At 37.7% G+C, this 13,423-nt stretch overlaps 1 protein-coding gene across 1 annotated transcript in view; it reads right to left on the bottom strand.

The window, feature by feature from the left end:
- LOC145985386 (uncharacterized) overlaps positions 1–13,179 on the bottom strand; it is a 37,738-nt gene extending 24,559 nt beyond the window's left edge. Inside the window, exons 1-3 of the mRNA XM_083119355.1 lie at positions 12,746–13,179; positions 3,474–3,713; positions 1,150–1,302 (exon numbers count right to left, since the gene is read on the bottom strand). Of these exons, the coding sequence (XP_082975481.1) occupies positions 1,150–1,302; positions 3,474–3,713; positions 12,746–12,880 (528 nt within the window). The 5' untranslated portion in view covers positions 12,881–13,179. The remainder of the gene's footprint in view (positions 1–1,149; positions 1,303–3,473; positions 3,714–12,745) is intronic.
- Positions 13,180–13,423: the final 244 nt, after the last annotated feature.

Below are 13,423 nucleotides of genomic sequence, written 5' to 3' on the forward strand. Positions count from 1 at the left end.
TGTGCGCTCGCAGCAAGCATTAACACTACTGCGACAAGGCCAATGACGGTTTCGTCATAGCATGTGCAATTCATATGATCTGGTCATAAAATTTTTCATACTTGAATTTTTAAGCTTGTAACACCATCATCAGAGCATTTACTTAGATATATAGTACTAAAAAAAAGTATTATACAATAACATGATGAATAAAATAGTAAGAAGCAGAGGAAAAAATTACCCTCAATCTGCAATACACGTTCATGTGCATTTATGGACAGTAAATGCTCCAGAAACAATTTCAAAACTCACTTTGCCTGTATAAAATGGTTATTACTAAAGTGTGTTTGGCCTAAGATGTTGGCCTTTTATAGCAGAAGCCTCACTGCATTGTTACTAGATACAGTCAATTATTAAATCTTGTGAGGCAAGCCACACTACAGATAAGCTACAAAGGAATGGACAAATGTACATACAACACACTACGTTTCTTAAGACATAAAAAGTGACAATTAACAAAGAAGTGGCAACAGCATGTGTGCAAGTGTTGCTTCTGTGGTATAAATTCACTCCTCTTGGTCCAAAATACTTTTTCCTCATTTCTGATTGGCAGAACTGCCGAGCAACCACTAGCATGGGAGAGGTAATACATTGAACTGAATGGGAAGTTCTCGTGTCTCCCAAATAAAAAATTGAAAATTAAAAATAACAAATCACAGACATAAACACAAAGAAATTTTGATTTTACCGACTTAAAAGAGAAAAACTGACATATTACAGACTACGATAAAAATATATGACTTTTCAGTAGCTTTCAGACCAAACTGACAAGTGGTAGGCAACAGGTGGCAAGCATCATGGAGTTTTCACATCAAAGTGGCACAGCACCTTCAGTGTAGAGCAACACATTCAACATTCATGTGCAAACAACAGACCAAATCAACACACTGCGCAGTATTAAGAAAATACTCCAGTCTGAGCGACACATGCAGCTTGTCAAATCACTTCATTTATTTCTGAAGGTTGGTTTCCAAGAGACATGTATCGCTTCTTGCATGTTGCTTCAGTCTGAAAGCTCCCTTAATGGCATTCCTAATCATTTTCCACCCTTGCGTATTCACTAACTGCAAGACTACAAAAGTCAGCTAACAGGACAACAGTAATACACACCTTGTCTTTTGGTGGTACTGGCCCTCGATCTTTGAGCATCTGCTTCAACTCGTTTTCCGCATTAACAGTTGTTTGCCGAAACTCAAAGTATGTGTCTAATTTGAAGGAACATCTATGACAAATCTTTTTATCATCTGAATCTTCCTCAGACACCTACAACGGCACAAAAAAATTAATTAATTCAAACTATGGACATTGTGTTAGGTAGTTTTCAGGATTAAAAGACACCAAATTTCTTAGTTGGCCCTGTTTCTAAAGAACCTTACATGCAATTACAGAGAGAAATACAGTGGAACCCCAATTTTACATTCTCCCACCTTATACATTCAATTCATGGTCTCAACAGAGCAATATGCTATAAAACTTCCCTGCATTTAACTTTTTTTCCAGCTTGGTCCTCTATAAAAATGTAAAATCGAGGTTCCACTGTACAATCAAACATAGGTTTAGTAAAAGGTAAAGGTAAAGTGTTCCCCTGTGCTTAGCACCACGCCATGAAGGCGTATAGGGGGTGTGGGGGTAACGCCCCACACTTTCTTGATCCGGTCGTGAGTGGGGGTGATGTGATCAGCACCATGCCCCTGACCGCCTTTACCCCCCAGGGTTTTTCCCAGGTACCCATGTTATTCGATGCTGAAACATAGGTTTAGTATGTATGAAAACTAATTGCTTTACAATGAAGATAAGAATTTTAGGTACCGCTCATACATTTTAGATGGAATCTCTCAATAATAATAATAATAATAAACTAGGTAAACACTAGACTTTTCTAGTGAACAATTTCAAGAACTGTAAAACACAATAATAGCATTCAAGACACTAGTTTTACTCTGCTTTCTCTCATTTACATGTTTCATAATTGTACAATAGGCATCTTAAAAGGCAAAAGTAATGGTTCCGATTGTTTTATGATTTTCTTTTTTTTAAATTCTCCTAGCAGGAAGACTAATTTATCATAAAATTTTGGCAATCATTGTCACACGAAATTTGAACCTTACTTAAAGTAATGAGCACTGTTTTGGATTTTGAAAAAAAAAAGTTATTTCTATTGAAATAAACAACTTAAAAATTACCTTATGCAAGCAGGTGAGCTTCTCATGGACAAGTGACTGTAAGTATCGTAGACTAGTGGGAATTAATATAGAAGTAAATCAGAACCTTAGTAGAATGCATTTAGGGACTCTAATTTACTGCTAAGAGAACCAAACCTGGCCGGCCTAACCTAACTACGAAAGCATATATTGAACAAAATCTTAAGTAATTGCTAAAACTCCGCAGTATGTGTTAACAGAAGTAATCAAAATCGAACCATGTTAAAATTGCACTCATAGCATGATGAAATTGCAATAAAACAAAAGGAACTTGGGCCAAGGTAAGTGCTAGATGGATGCAAAATAATAAATTAATTTTAAGTGGCTTCTATTTTATTTTTCTTGAGACTTTTCATCCTGGTTTCCCAGAAGTTTCTCAAGCCAAAATAAACACACAACCTTACATGACTAATCACTCTATACTTCTAAGGACTGAACTTGCTTCTTATTAGGAAAACTAGATTTCCACCTTGTTGTACTTCCCCAGGTATCATAATTGGTTGTTGCTTCCCCTCCCCTTCATCCTTTGACCTACTTTCTTATCTTCCCTCTCCTCCTGTCCTCACTGCCCTGTTAAAGGAACATGTGAAGGTTACTGCTATCAAGGGAATGAAGGGGGGGAAGCAACAACAAGGTGGAAAACTAGTTTTCCTAGGAAGAAGCAAGTTCATTCCATAGAACTGTAGAGTGACTAGTTACGTAAGGTTGCGTGTGTGTGTGTATCTTGGCTTGAGGAAGTTCTGGGAAACCATCTTCACCAGCCACCACGGGACCGAACCCTTGGCCGGATAACAAAATGGCCGATTAAACCGAATTATGTAATGGAAAACAGTAAACATCACTTCACAAGTGAGCTGGAAAAAAAAACTACTGTAATACAGAATGTATTTTTTAAACTAAACAAATGTAGACTACATCTTTAAAAATACATTCAGTACTATGGCATGCATACAGTAAACATCACTACTGTACATCACTTCACAAGATGAGTAGAAAAAAAGCACAGAAAACTACTGCATATGTAAAGAGGGTGCCTACTGCATATTATTTTGCATCTATAAAAAGTGATTAGGCTATGTGAACTTTTACAAAAAACCTACACAAATGATAGGTTTGTGCTAATCTCAACGAACCAATAAAAGTTCTGATATTCTTACTCTAGTATTCATTCCAGTACTTGAAAAACATATAAAATAGTTATTAATCTAGTACATAGTAACATTCATGACATACCTGGATAGAAAAACAGTTATCAAGTTTCGAAGGAAAGTTGTTTGGTTTGTCCTTGTCTATAAACAACGCAAACAAAATGCCATCATCATCCAAGCATAGGTAGCAGAAGTCCTTGGAACTGTCGACATTGTCAATCCTGCTGCGAGTTTTCATCACATTTTCATGGAAGTTGGCACACATTCCTAGATGATATGCACATTTATGACATATTTTCTGAGGTAAGGAATCATCTTCAGCAATCTGAAAAATAATCCCGAAATTGTGGTCATGTGCTGAACAGGAAGATGAAATTATAACATTATCATGCATCTGTATTTCTCCATGATGGGAAATTGGATGACAAGATGGAGCCTAGTACAGTTTACAACAATTATTAACAAAGTATGTGTACTTTTTTCCAGTGCTTTTTCGTCTTGTGATATTACATTTGTTAAGAGTTTCAGTATAAAATGGTTGTTCAGTATTGTAAACAAACAATTGTAACTAGATATATCTAATGTAGGCCAGAACACGATTTCTTAAAAATATTTCAAAAACCATAAAGGTTTAACCCTTAGTGCAGTGGTTTGCAAGATGTCCACCGCAGCACCCTGGGTGCCGTGAAATATTCCTTTATTTTGACTGAAAAGGTATGATTGTTCCAAATATTTGTGTATTTAGTACTTTTTACATGTAAAATGTTTCTGAATTTCAAATATGTGTACATTTTTTAACTAAGGCATGCAACCTAAACACAATAACTGAGTGTTGCAAGTGTTAAATAAGCCTACATTCTGACTTGAGCACCACGGGAAAAACGAAACGAAAAAGTTTGGGAACCTCTGCCTTAGTGGGTCACAAGAGAAAAATTATGTCAATGGTCACACACACGGTGCCAAAGACCAGTTTTTAAAATATGTTCAATTAAAGGTCTAAAACGCCAAAACCTCAATTATTTCGATTAGATCTTTTCTTGCAACAATTGAGGTTCTATAAATCTCGGCACTCTTTATTAGTTGGGCACAGAACGGCAGACCAGATTTTCAGTAAAAACTAGGTACGTCTATAGTTGCACATGGACCCAAACAGCAAGGGGCTTCAATGAAAACCCTCTAGCAACTCAGAGCTGATTAACACTGAAAACATAATCATGATGTAAAAGAGGAAGGTTAGAAATTCCGCTAGAGAGAGGGCGGATGTTGACAAAACAATCATTGATAAATGATTGATATTGATAAAAACCACACACCTGGAACTAGAGACCGTGCACAACCAACACAGGGTTAATTGAATACCCAAGTATTAATTTTAAAGTCCCCCACCATGGTCATGTGGTGTAAGGTACAAGCTTTGGGCTCCGGCTGCAGGACATACACAGGTTCGAGTATCACCGGGGAAGCGCAACAACTTTTTCTGAGATATCGCCCTGCGAATGGGAACGGTGGCCAGCCACCATCGTGAGAAAATTGGGGAGAAATGTAATCCGGTCATGGAAACTCATAATGGTGACTGGGGATTCATTGTGCTGACCACATGTCACCCTGTAACTGGTTGGATGGCCTCTGTTGAGGCATGTGGGAGTGAGGCTGGTAGTCGGTAGATAGGCACTGGCCCCCACAGACTGTTATATCACGGGTTATTATTATTAATTTTGAAATTTGCTAATTAGTGTACATAATGGTGTCCTTATAATAATACTGACATTGGCCCAAGTTCCTTTTGTTTTATTGCGATTTCATCATGCTACGAATGCAATTTTAACATGGTTCGATTTCAATTTACTTCTGTTAACACATACTACAGAGTTTTGGTGATTCATTAAGATTTTGTTCAATATATGCGTTCGTAGTTAGGTTAGGCAGGCCAGGTTTGGTTCTCTTAGCATTAAAATAAAGTCCCTAAAAGGATTCTACCAAGGTTCCGATTTACTTCTACATTAATTCCCACTGGTCTACAATACTTACAATCGCTTGTCAATGGAAAATACATTGTCCATGGGAAGCGTGCATGCTTGTGTAAGGTAACTTTTAAGTTGTTTATTCTACATAAAACATTTTTTTTTTCGAAATACAAACAGTGTGCATTACTTAAAGGAAGGTTCAAATTTTGTGTGACAATGATTGAGTGAATTCTACGATAGTCTACCTGCTGGAGAATTTGAAAAAACGTGATAAAACAATCGGAACCATTACCTTGACATTACACTTTTACTTCAAGAAGAATCAATAGAATGTATAGAATGGAAAATTACTATACTTAGGGCAAGGCTACCAGCACACATTCAAGGATATTCTAAATTTTCATTAAAAGCTTGTGGTTTGCTTCTTGTTTCTTTACTTTGATGCCTGAGAGACAAACAAAACAGTTTCCTTTCCAATTGATGAAAAAGTTTTGAGGCATTTGAAATTTTATTTTAGTGCGGTGTACAATATAATGGCCTTCTATTAGTTCACAGTTTGTCGATTGTATGCACTGAAGTCACCCAGCCAAATATGGAAACAGCTCAACAGCGTACATTTGTCCAACATTAAAATATATCAATTTTTCCTGAGATTCTCGAGTATGCTACAACTAGAAAATAACTTACTGGCTGGCACCCACCAACGATCCTATATCCCATACCCCTCACTCCACCTTCAGAAAATGAAGCCGTAACACTAACCACCACTTAACCCTTTCACTGCTACCGGCAAGTATACTCGTCCAAGGAATAATACACTCATATGCTACGGACGAGTATACTCGTCCAACTAGTTCGCTATTTTTAGATTGGCATCAGCACAATGCAGGTTCAAATTTGTTGATCACTGATAGCTACTGCCATCTTGGGAGGTACAAAGCAACTATGTTCATGTATGCTGAAATCTCTAAGCTCTGCTACTGGCGAGGATACTCATCCTAAAGATTAGCCTATGTTTTTTGAGTTGTGGAATTGCCATGTGAGTTTGTGAAACTTGTTGTTGATAACTACCGCCATCTATAGTGAGAACAGTTGTTGTTTTGTATACTTTGTACATTATTATTGTTTGCAATGGCTTCTAGTCGCGCAAGTACGTGTGCTCTTACCGATGCTGAAATTGCAGAATTTATTACAAATGGAAATGTTAGAAGTATTCCATCATGAAAAGGAAAAGCAGGGTCACTGCAGGCTTTCTGATGATTCCCCACTTCGTCTTACTGAAAGACATTAGTTCCAGCTACAGAAAAGAAGAAAGAACCTTCCAGAAAATGTCATGTATGTGCCAATTCGACTATAGAACCCAAGAAGAGAAAAGAGTCTCGTTAAATGTACCAAAAATGTAATGTCGCACTTGTGTAGTACTGTGCTTTGAAAAATACCACACTTTGAAAAACTACTAACATTATGTGTGTATTGTTATGTGTATATTAGATAGATAAATGTTAATTTGTTTCCCAACAAATTTTAGCAGTGCTCCCTTTTATGATATAGTTTCTTGTACATACATTTATAATAATACAGTGATTTCACATACAAAAAGTTCTTACAAAAATATATACATGCTTATATAGTTACCTATGTGTGTTATGTGTGCAATTTTTTTGATGATAATTAATAATATGTACAACTTTCTTGCATTTTTTGTTTGTTGAAACACACTAAAATTGTTAAAATTGAAAAGGAAAAATGATACAAATTAAACTGCTAAAATGTAAAAAGTAGTAAGCACTGCATGGTATTACAATTGAGAAAGCCGTAGCAGTGAAAAGGTTAAGGCAAGGAGGGACAATTTCCCCTAGGTCTTTCTCGCTGTGCCAGTTGCCGATCACTGTTGCCAACTTCGCTCTTTTGGAGCCAGATCTGCTCTTTCGTGCACTCGTTTGACTGTGAACTGTGGCACCCGCCCTCTGCCCCACCATGATGCCACCACTGGCTCTGACCCATAAAGACCAACCTTTGCCATGAGTGTACATTTTGCAAGTGACGTGATATTCATATATAGGCTGCATCACCCACCCCCTCTTTCCTCCCGAGGTATTTTTATATATAGCGCTGTGGCTAAGGTGAAGATGACAATATTATTATCTGGGAATCCTTTATTTTCAATTTCATACAAACATCATTGGATTATTGAGATGGGTGATGCCGCCAAATCTAGGTGGTGAAAACTAAGACTAAATTGCCATCACTTTAAAGCTAACGGTAATTGCAGCGCCCCCACCCCTCTGACACCTAAAATTACCCTAGTAGGCACTTTATGCAGCCTTCGTTAATCTAGCTCCTTGAAAGTCATCTTTAGCTTTATTAATGGTGAAATGTAGATCTTTTATGCACATCAGGTTTGGCAACACTGCCAGGATGACCCTATGAGCCAAAGAGAAATGCATTTCATTTATGGGACAATTATTTTATTCATTCTCTTGGGAATTTCAAACATCCAATGACATAGAAAAGTACATGAACGGAAAAAGGACACATTGAACTTTGTCATAGTAGTAGGAAAAGTTGAAACTCTCATTTGATTAGCCGTAACTTGAAGTTGTAGTCGATTTCCCATAAGGAATGCATGGCATTCTGTAAATACTTATTAACCATATTTTTCAAACATCATGTCTAGCTTACTAACTAATTTGAAAAACAATTTCCACTTGCAACATGGAGAGAAATTCATACTCTCTTGCAAACTAAACCCTTTTTTAAATAGCAGTGTCCAATACAACGATATTGAAATAAATGCATAACTAGTGCGTAATTGTCCCTCCTCGCCTTAACTACAGCTTCTACTTCTACTTCTCCACACCCCACCCACAGATTCGTCCTTGCATATGTATATATTTCTCTTGTTATTGCCATGCTGCTCCTTAGATTAGGGTGTACACTCAGGTCACCCACCCACATATGGAAACAGTTATACCATGTATGTTTACTGGTAACAGTTTCAAATGTTCAATTACTTTTATGCAAGTTTTATAGGAGTATTAGGAAGTGATTTTAAATACTGGACGCAATTGAAGGAGTTTGTTCAAAGCTTGGAGAAACTAATTAGGACAGTTAAAAGCTTCACTAAGTATTAATTACTCTAGAAATTATGGTTTGAAACGTAGTTTGTGTAAGCAAGCATTTTTGCTTTCCAGTAGATTCGAACACACGTTTTTGGAGATTTTCAGGATCGAAGGGAGTTTCGTTCTCGAGACCAGATACTACGTGAAAATGTGTTGGTAACAGTAGTATAAGCCGGAGACGGATTTCTTAAAATTTACAGGAGAAAAGACGAGAAAGTACTTACGGAATTGCATTCTTGAGGACTTTCTGAAGCCGGGGAAATTGTTTTTTAGAATCGTGCAACGTATTTTGCCTGAAAATAAGGTATTTTTTGTCAATCATGCATCTCCGTTGTACGATAGCTCTTGCCGCCATTACCGTCGACTACATGAATCAAATGTTCTGTGCGTTCGGTTATGTAACCCCCTCACAGTGTAGCAACCACGCGGAAGTTTGACAAGATGACGTGTGAGCGGTTTTTTTTTTCCAATGTAAGGTAAGACTCTAGATTACGTCCATTTCATAATTAATATGTGTCATACATCGTTGGAAAGCTTATTTTATAAAGAATTCAACAACGTAAATCCCAAAGCAAGCAAAAATTTCCTGCAGGAGTAAATCGAGAAAAACCGATGTTGTCCGGATATGCGCAATTGAACGTACTGAGGAATTTTTTAGATGAAGCACATATTTAGGGGTGAAATGAGTGCTAATGGAACCTAACCTAACAGGCCTAACCTAACCTCGTAGGCATACCTCGACCCCGTGAATGGATAGTGGGGCTATCGTGAACAGAGTGTAAAAAGAAAAAGGTACTTACCCTAAGAGATGCCGGGTGCCAATCCACGATCGCGCACCGCGAACGCAAAGAAGCAATCACCATGCAGATAAGGACGTAAAGTAGAGTCTAGCCTCAATTTTCCCTTAAAAACCTTTTGTGAATAGTTTGTGCGGCATTTATCGGTTCATAAGTTTTGAAACACTGCACATCAGCTGACGATACTGCATATCAGCTGACGATAGACAACGTGAGTCAAAATTTGCCTGCCGAATTAGCAACGACCAATAAATGATTATAATGTTAAAAATAACGCTTTTTTCATGGAAAAAAAAGTGATCCCCAGCTTGAAAAATCTTCCGCTATGCATATGAGGTAAGTAGGAATGATTTTTATTTGAAAACAAACGAGTTTAATGTGTCTCCGGCTTATACTACTGATACCAATGTGTTTAAAGAACTGGAGCAAATTTAGGTATTACTTTACTATACCTGAGACACCTGGGAATCATTTCTTTCGCACTTTTTTACATTGCTAACGTACTATTCTGCATTCCGGAACACTTATTTAGGTGAAATAATTGAATTTGTTAGGAAAGTAATCTATATTTCTTATATTTACGAGTACTTACTGTTCTTGTTTATTTCCACACACAACATGGCGATAGCTTACCGTTGATCGTTCCTTGAGCCAGAAAAACCATTGACGTTACCCCAAAAATTCACGATAGCCCCACAAACCATCACGGGGACGAGGTATGCCTACTAGGTTAGGTTAGGCCTGTTAGGTTTGGTTCCATTAGCAATCCTTTCGTTCAATTTAGTATATACGGACAATACGAGAGCGTATTGTGCTCTCATGCATGAAGCAAATGGCGGCAGCAGCAATAGCGCGTCGGAAATAGATTTTTGTACAAAACCACATGCATTCGCATTAAAATGAATCAAAATTACATTCCCGAACATCAACAACGCTACAGAAAATTATTTGTGTAAGTACATTCTCCTGTAAATTTGAAGAAATCTGTCTCAGGTATAGTAAAGTGTTACCCAAATTTATAATACCGGAAGTATCTTCAATTGCTTTCAAATTTGGCATACTCAGTAATTTTGACCTTGTAGTCACGAATCTGCAGTTAAAATTTGGTGGTCACATCTAGAAATTGCAAAATAAGTCTAAAAAAGTGGGTCTGTGGTGAACGGAGTAAACACCCTTGATTTATGAAGAAAACAACTATTTTTTGCAATGATTAGCATTTCAAAACTATGTTTATGATGACCCTTAATTTTAACTATGCTTGCCTAACCTAACCTTGCCGTGAATGGTTCGTGGGGCAAACATGTTTTCCACCTTTACGCAAGATGCCATTTTCTAACATGCAAATCAATGCTCTCACTTATTGCACAACACTTGAGCAACGTTTGTAGCAAGACCATTGTGCGGAAAAGAAGATATCTTCATATTGTTTCCATGTCAGTGTATGGTGAATCATAGCTGTAATTGACAAGGTTATTTTGCAATTGCTAGACGTGACCGCCAATTTTTAACTGCAGATTCGTGATTACGAGGCCAAAATTAGTGAGTATGCCGAATTTGAAAGCAATTGGAGATATATCCGGTATTGTATATTCATACCACAGCATTTAGGGACTTTCTTTTAATGTTATGAGGGTAAATTTCTCGTATCGGACAAACGGATTTCTTCAAATTTACAGGAGAAATTACTTACCGAATGCAGTTTCTTTAAACTCGTGGAAGTTCGGGGAAGTGTTTTCTCGCATCGTTCATTGAATTTTGCCGGTAAATCATCTATTTTTCGATATAAATGTCTGACCGATGCACGAAAGCTCTTGCATCCATTTACTTCCAGGTGGATGTAGCCTGTGTCTGATGACGTAATCCCGGTCAGTGTTTCCAAACACGTGTTTTTGTAACTGAAGAAGGTACATTTCCGCAAATGGTTTGTGGAGCTATGTGTCAATCGTTCGTGGGGCTATGTGTTAATGGTTCGTGGGGCTATGTGTCAATGGTTCATGGGGCTATGCGAGAATGGTGTGTGGGGCTATGCATATTTTTTTCGAAACCAATTTTTCACTATTGTAACCTATAGTGACCCTACCTAACCTAACCTTACTGGAAATGGTTCGTGGGGCTATGTATGAATGGTTCGTGGGGCTATGTATGAATGGTTCGTGGGGCTATGCGTCAATGGTTTGTGGGGCTACGTAGGTATTTTTGGGTGCAGTGGGGTGGAAACACTGCATGCCGAGTACGGTAGTGAAACTGACTGCCATTTTGCGTGTTACCGAAGGCAAAAAGAAACGAAGAAAACTTACTCGATATGTCACAAATAGAGCTTATTTCCGTGAAATAAGCGAAATGCCACCTTCAGCAATGTTTCTCAATGCAGAATACGTAAGTACGAATATTCAAATTAAATGAACTAGCAAATTTCAGCCGTTTGTCCGATACGAGAAATTTACCGTTATGAGCTCTAAACTGACCTACCTACCAAAGAAAGGATTTAGGGATATTTTATTAAAGCCAAGAGCCCTGAAACTGACAAACCCATTCGCACCCCACGTACGCGACGTAGATGGCAGAAGAAACCCGTATCCAAGAGGAGCTTCTCGCAAACAAAGAATCATACATGAATATATGGAAGGGAAATTCATTCTCCAGAAATTGCACGTAATCACCAAGACTCTGAAATACGTATATGAGGACATCATAATTAGAACCATGTAAAAAATGCCTGTAGCTCATGATAAAGTCGGAATCAAACAATCGGAACTTGGGCTTGTTTACCTAACATCATCCTTGGGTAACACTTTACTATACCTGAGACAGATTTCTTCAAATTTACAGGAGAAAGTACTTACGCAAATCATTTTCTGTAGCGTTGTTGAGGTTCGGGAATGTAATTTTGATTCATTTTAATGCGATTGCATGTGGTTTTGTACGAAAATCTATTTCCGACGCGCTATTGCAGCTGCCGCCATTTGCTTCCTGCATGAGAGCACAATACGCTCTCGTATTGTCCGTATATGCTAAATTGAACGAAAGGAGTGCTAATGGAACCAAACCTAACAGACCTAACCATACCTCGTGCCCGTGATGGTTTGTGGGGCTATCGTGAATTTTTGGGCCAACGTCAATGGTTTTTCTGGCTCAAGGAACGATCAACGGTAAGCTATCGCCATGTTGTGTGTGGAAATAAACAAGAACAGTAAGTACTCGTAAATGTAAGAAATATACATTACTTTCCTAACAAATTAAATTATTTCACCTAAATAAGTGTTCCAGAATGCAGAATAGTACGTTAGCAATGTAAAAAAGTGCGAAAGAAATGATTCCCAGGTGTCTCAGGTATAGTAAAGTAGTACCCATCCTTGTAGCGTGTTGATAGAACTTCACATCGAAGTGCAGCCTTACATTGAAATGTACAAACTTTTCCTTAAATGCATTTAAGCATGTTACCAACAGAAAATAACTTGCAGCTCTAGTACTTACAGCAATAGGTAAACATTTTTCCATTTCTTTCCGAAAGTCGCGCTTTTCCTTTCTTTCCCCAAATATGCTTAGCATAATTCCATCATCTTCAGTACACAATCTGCACCTATTAAGGAAAGGATCCAGATCTTTCATTTTCGGTGTTTTAATTCAAATACTTCCCAATGCCAGTGTCTTTGCAGTTATAGATGTTCTTGAGAAAGTTGTATATGCACTTTTAACGCCGAAAAATCAATGGCATGGACGTAGATGAACAAAACCGTCAATCTATTCTCATTTTACGTGGACGGTCCATGGCTTGTATTTACGATGTAGGTAAAACTAAAAAAAAACACGAATATACCTAAAAGGCGATATAGACAATATCTTTGCACTATTTAAATAAGAGTACGGAATACTTTCCGTGACATTTTAACGCCATTACGATAAAAGTCCACGAACTGTCTGGAGAAATCGCACACTTCCCAAACACCTTTTCGTAAAGACCCGCCCTTCGCCTTCTGACGTACGGGATGATTTCTTTTCTTGTTAATTTTCCTAGCATAAATACACTTCAATTATTCTTGTTTCGATAAAAAATACTTATGCTAAGAGACCAAGCCTAACATGCCTGACCTAAGAACTAAAGCATTTTCACTAACAAAGAAAGCATTTCAACTGACGTGACAGGGTGAAGGG

This window comes from Lepisma saccharinum, chromosome 3, assembly GCF_977018435.1.
Source record: "Lepisma saccharinum chromosome 3, izLepSacc3.1, whole genome shotgun sequence".
NCBI classification, from domain to species: domain Eukaryota; kingdom Metazoa; phylum Arthropoda; class Insecta; order Zygentoma; family Lepismatidae; genus Lepisma; species Lepisma saccharinum.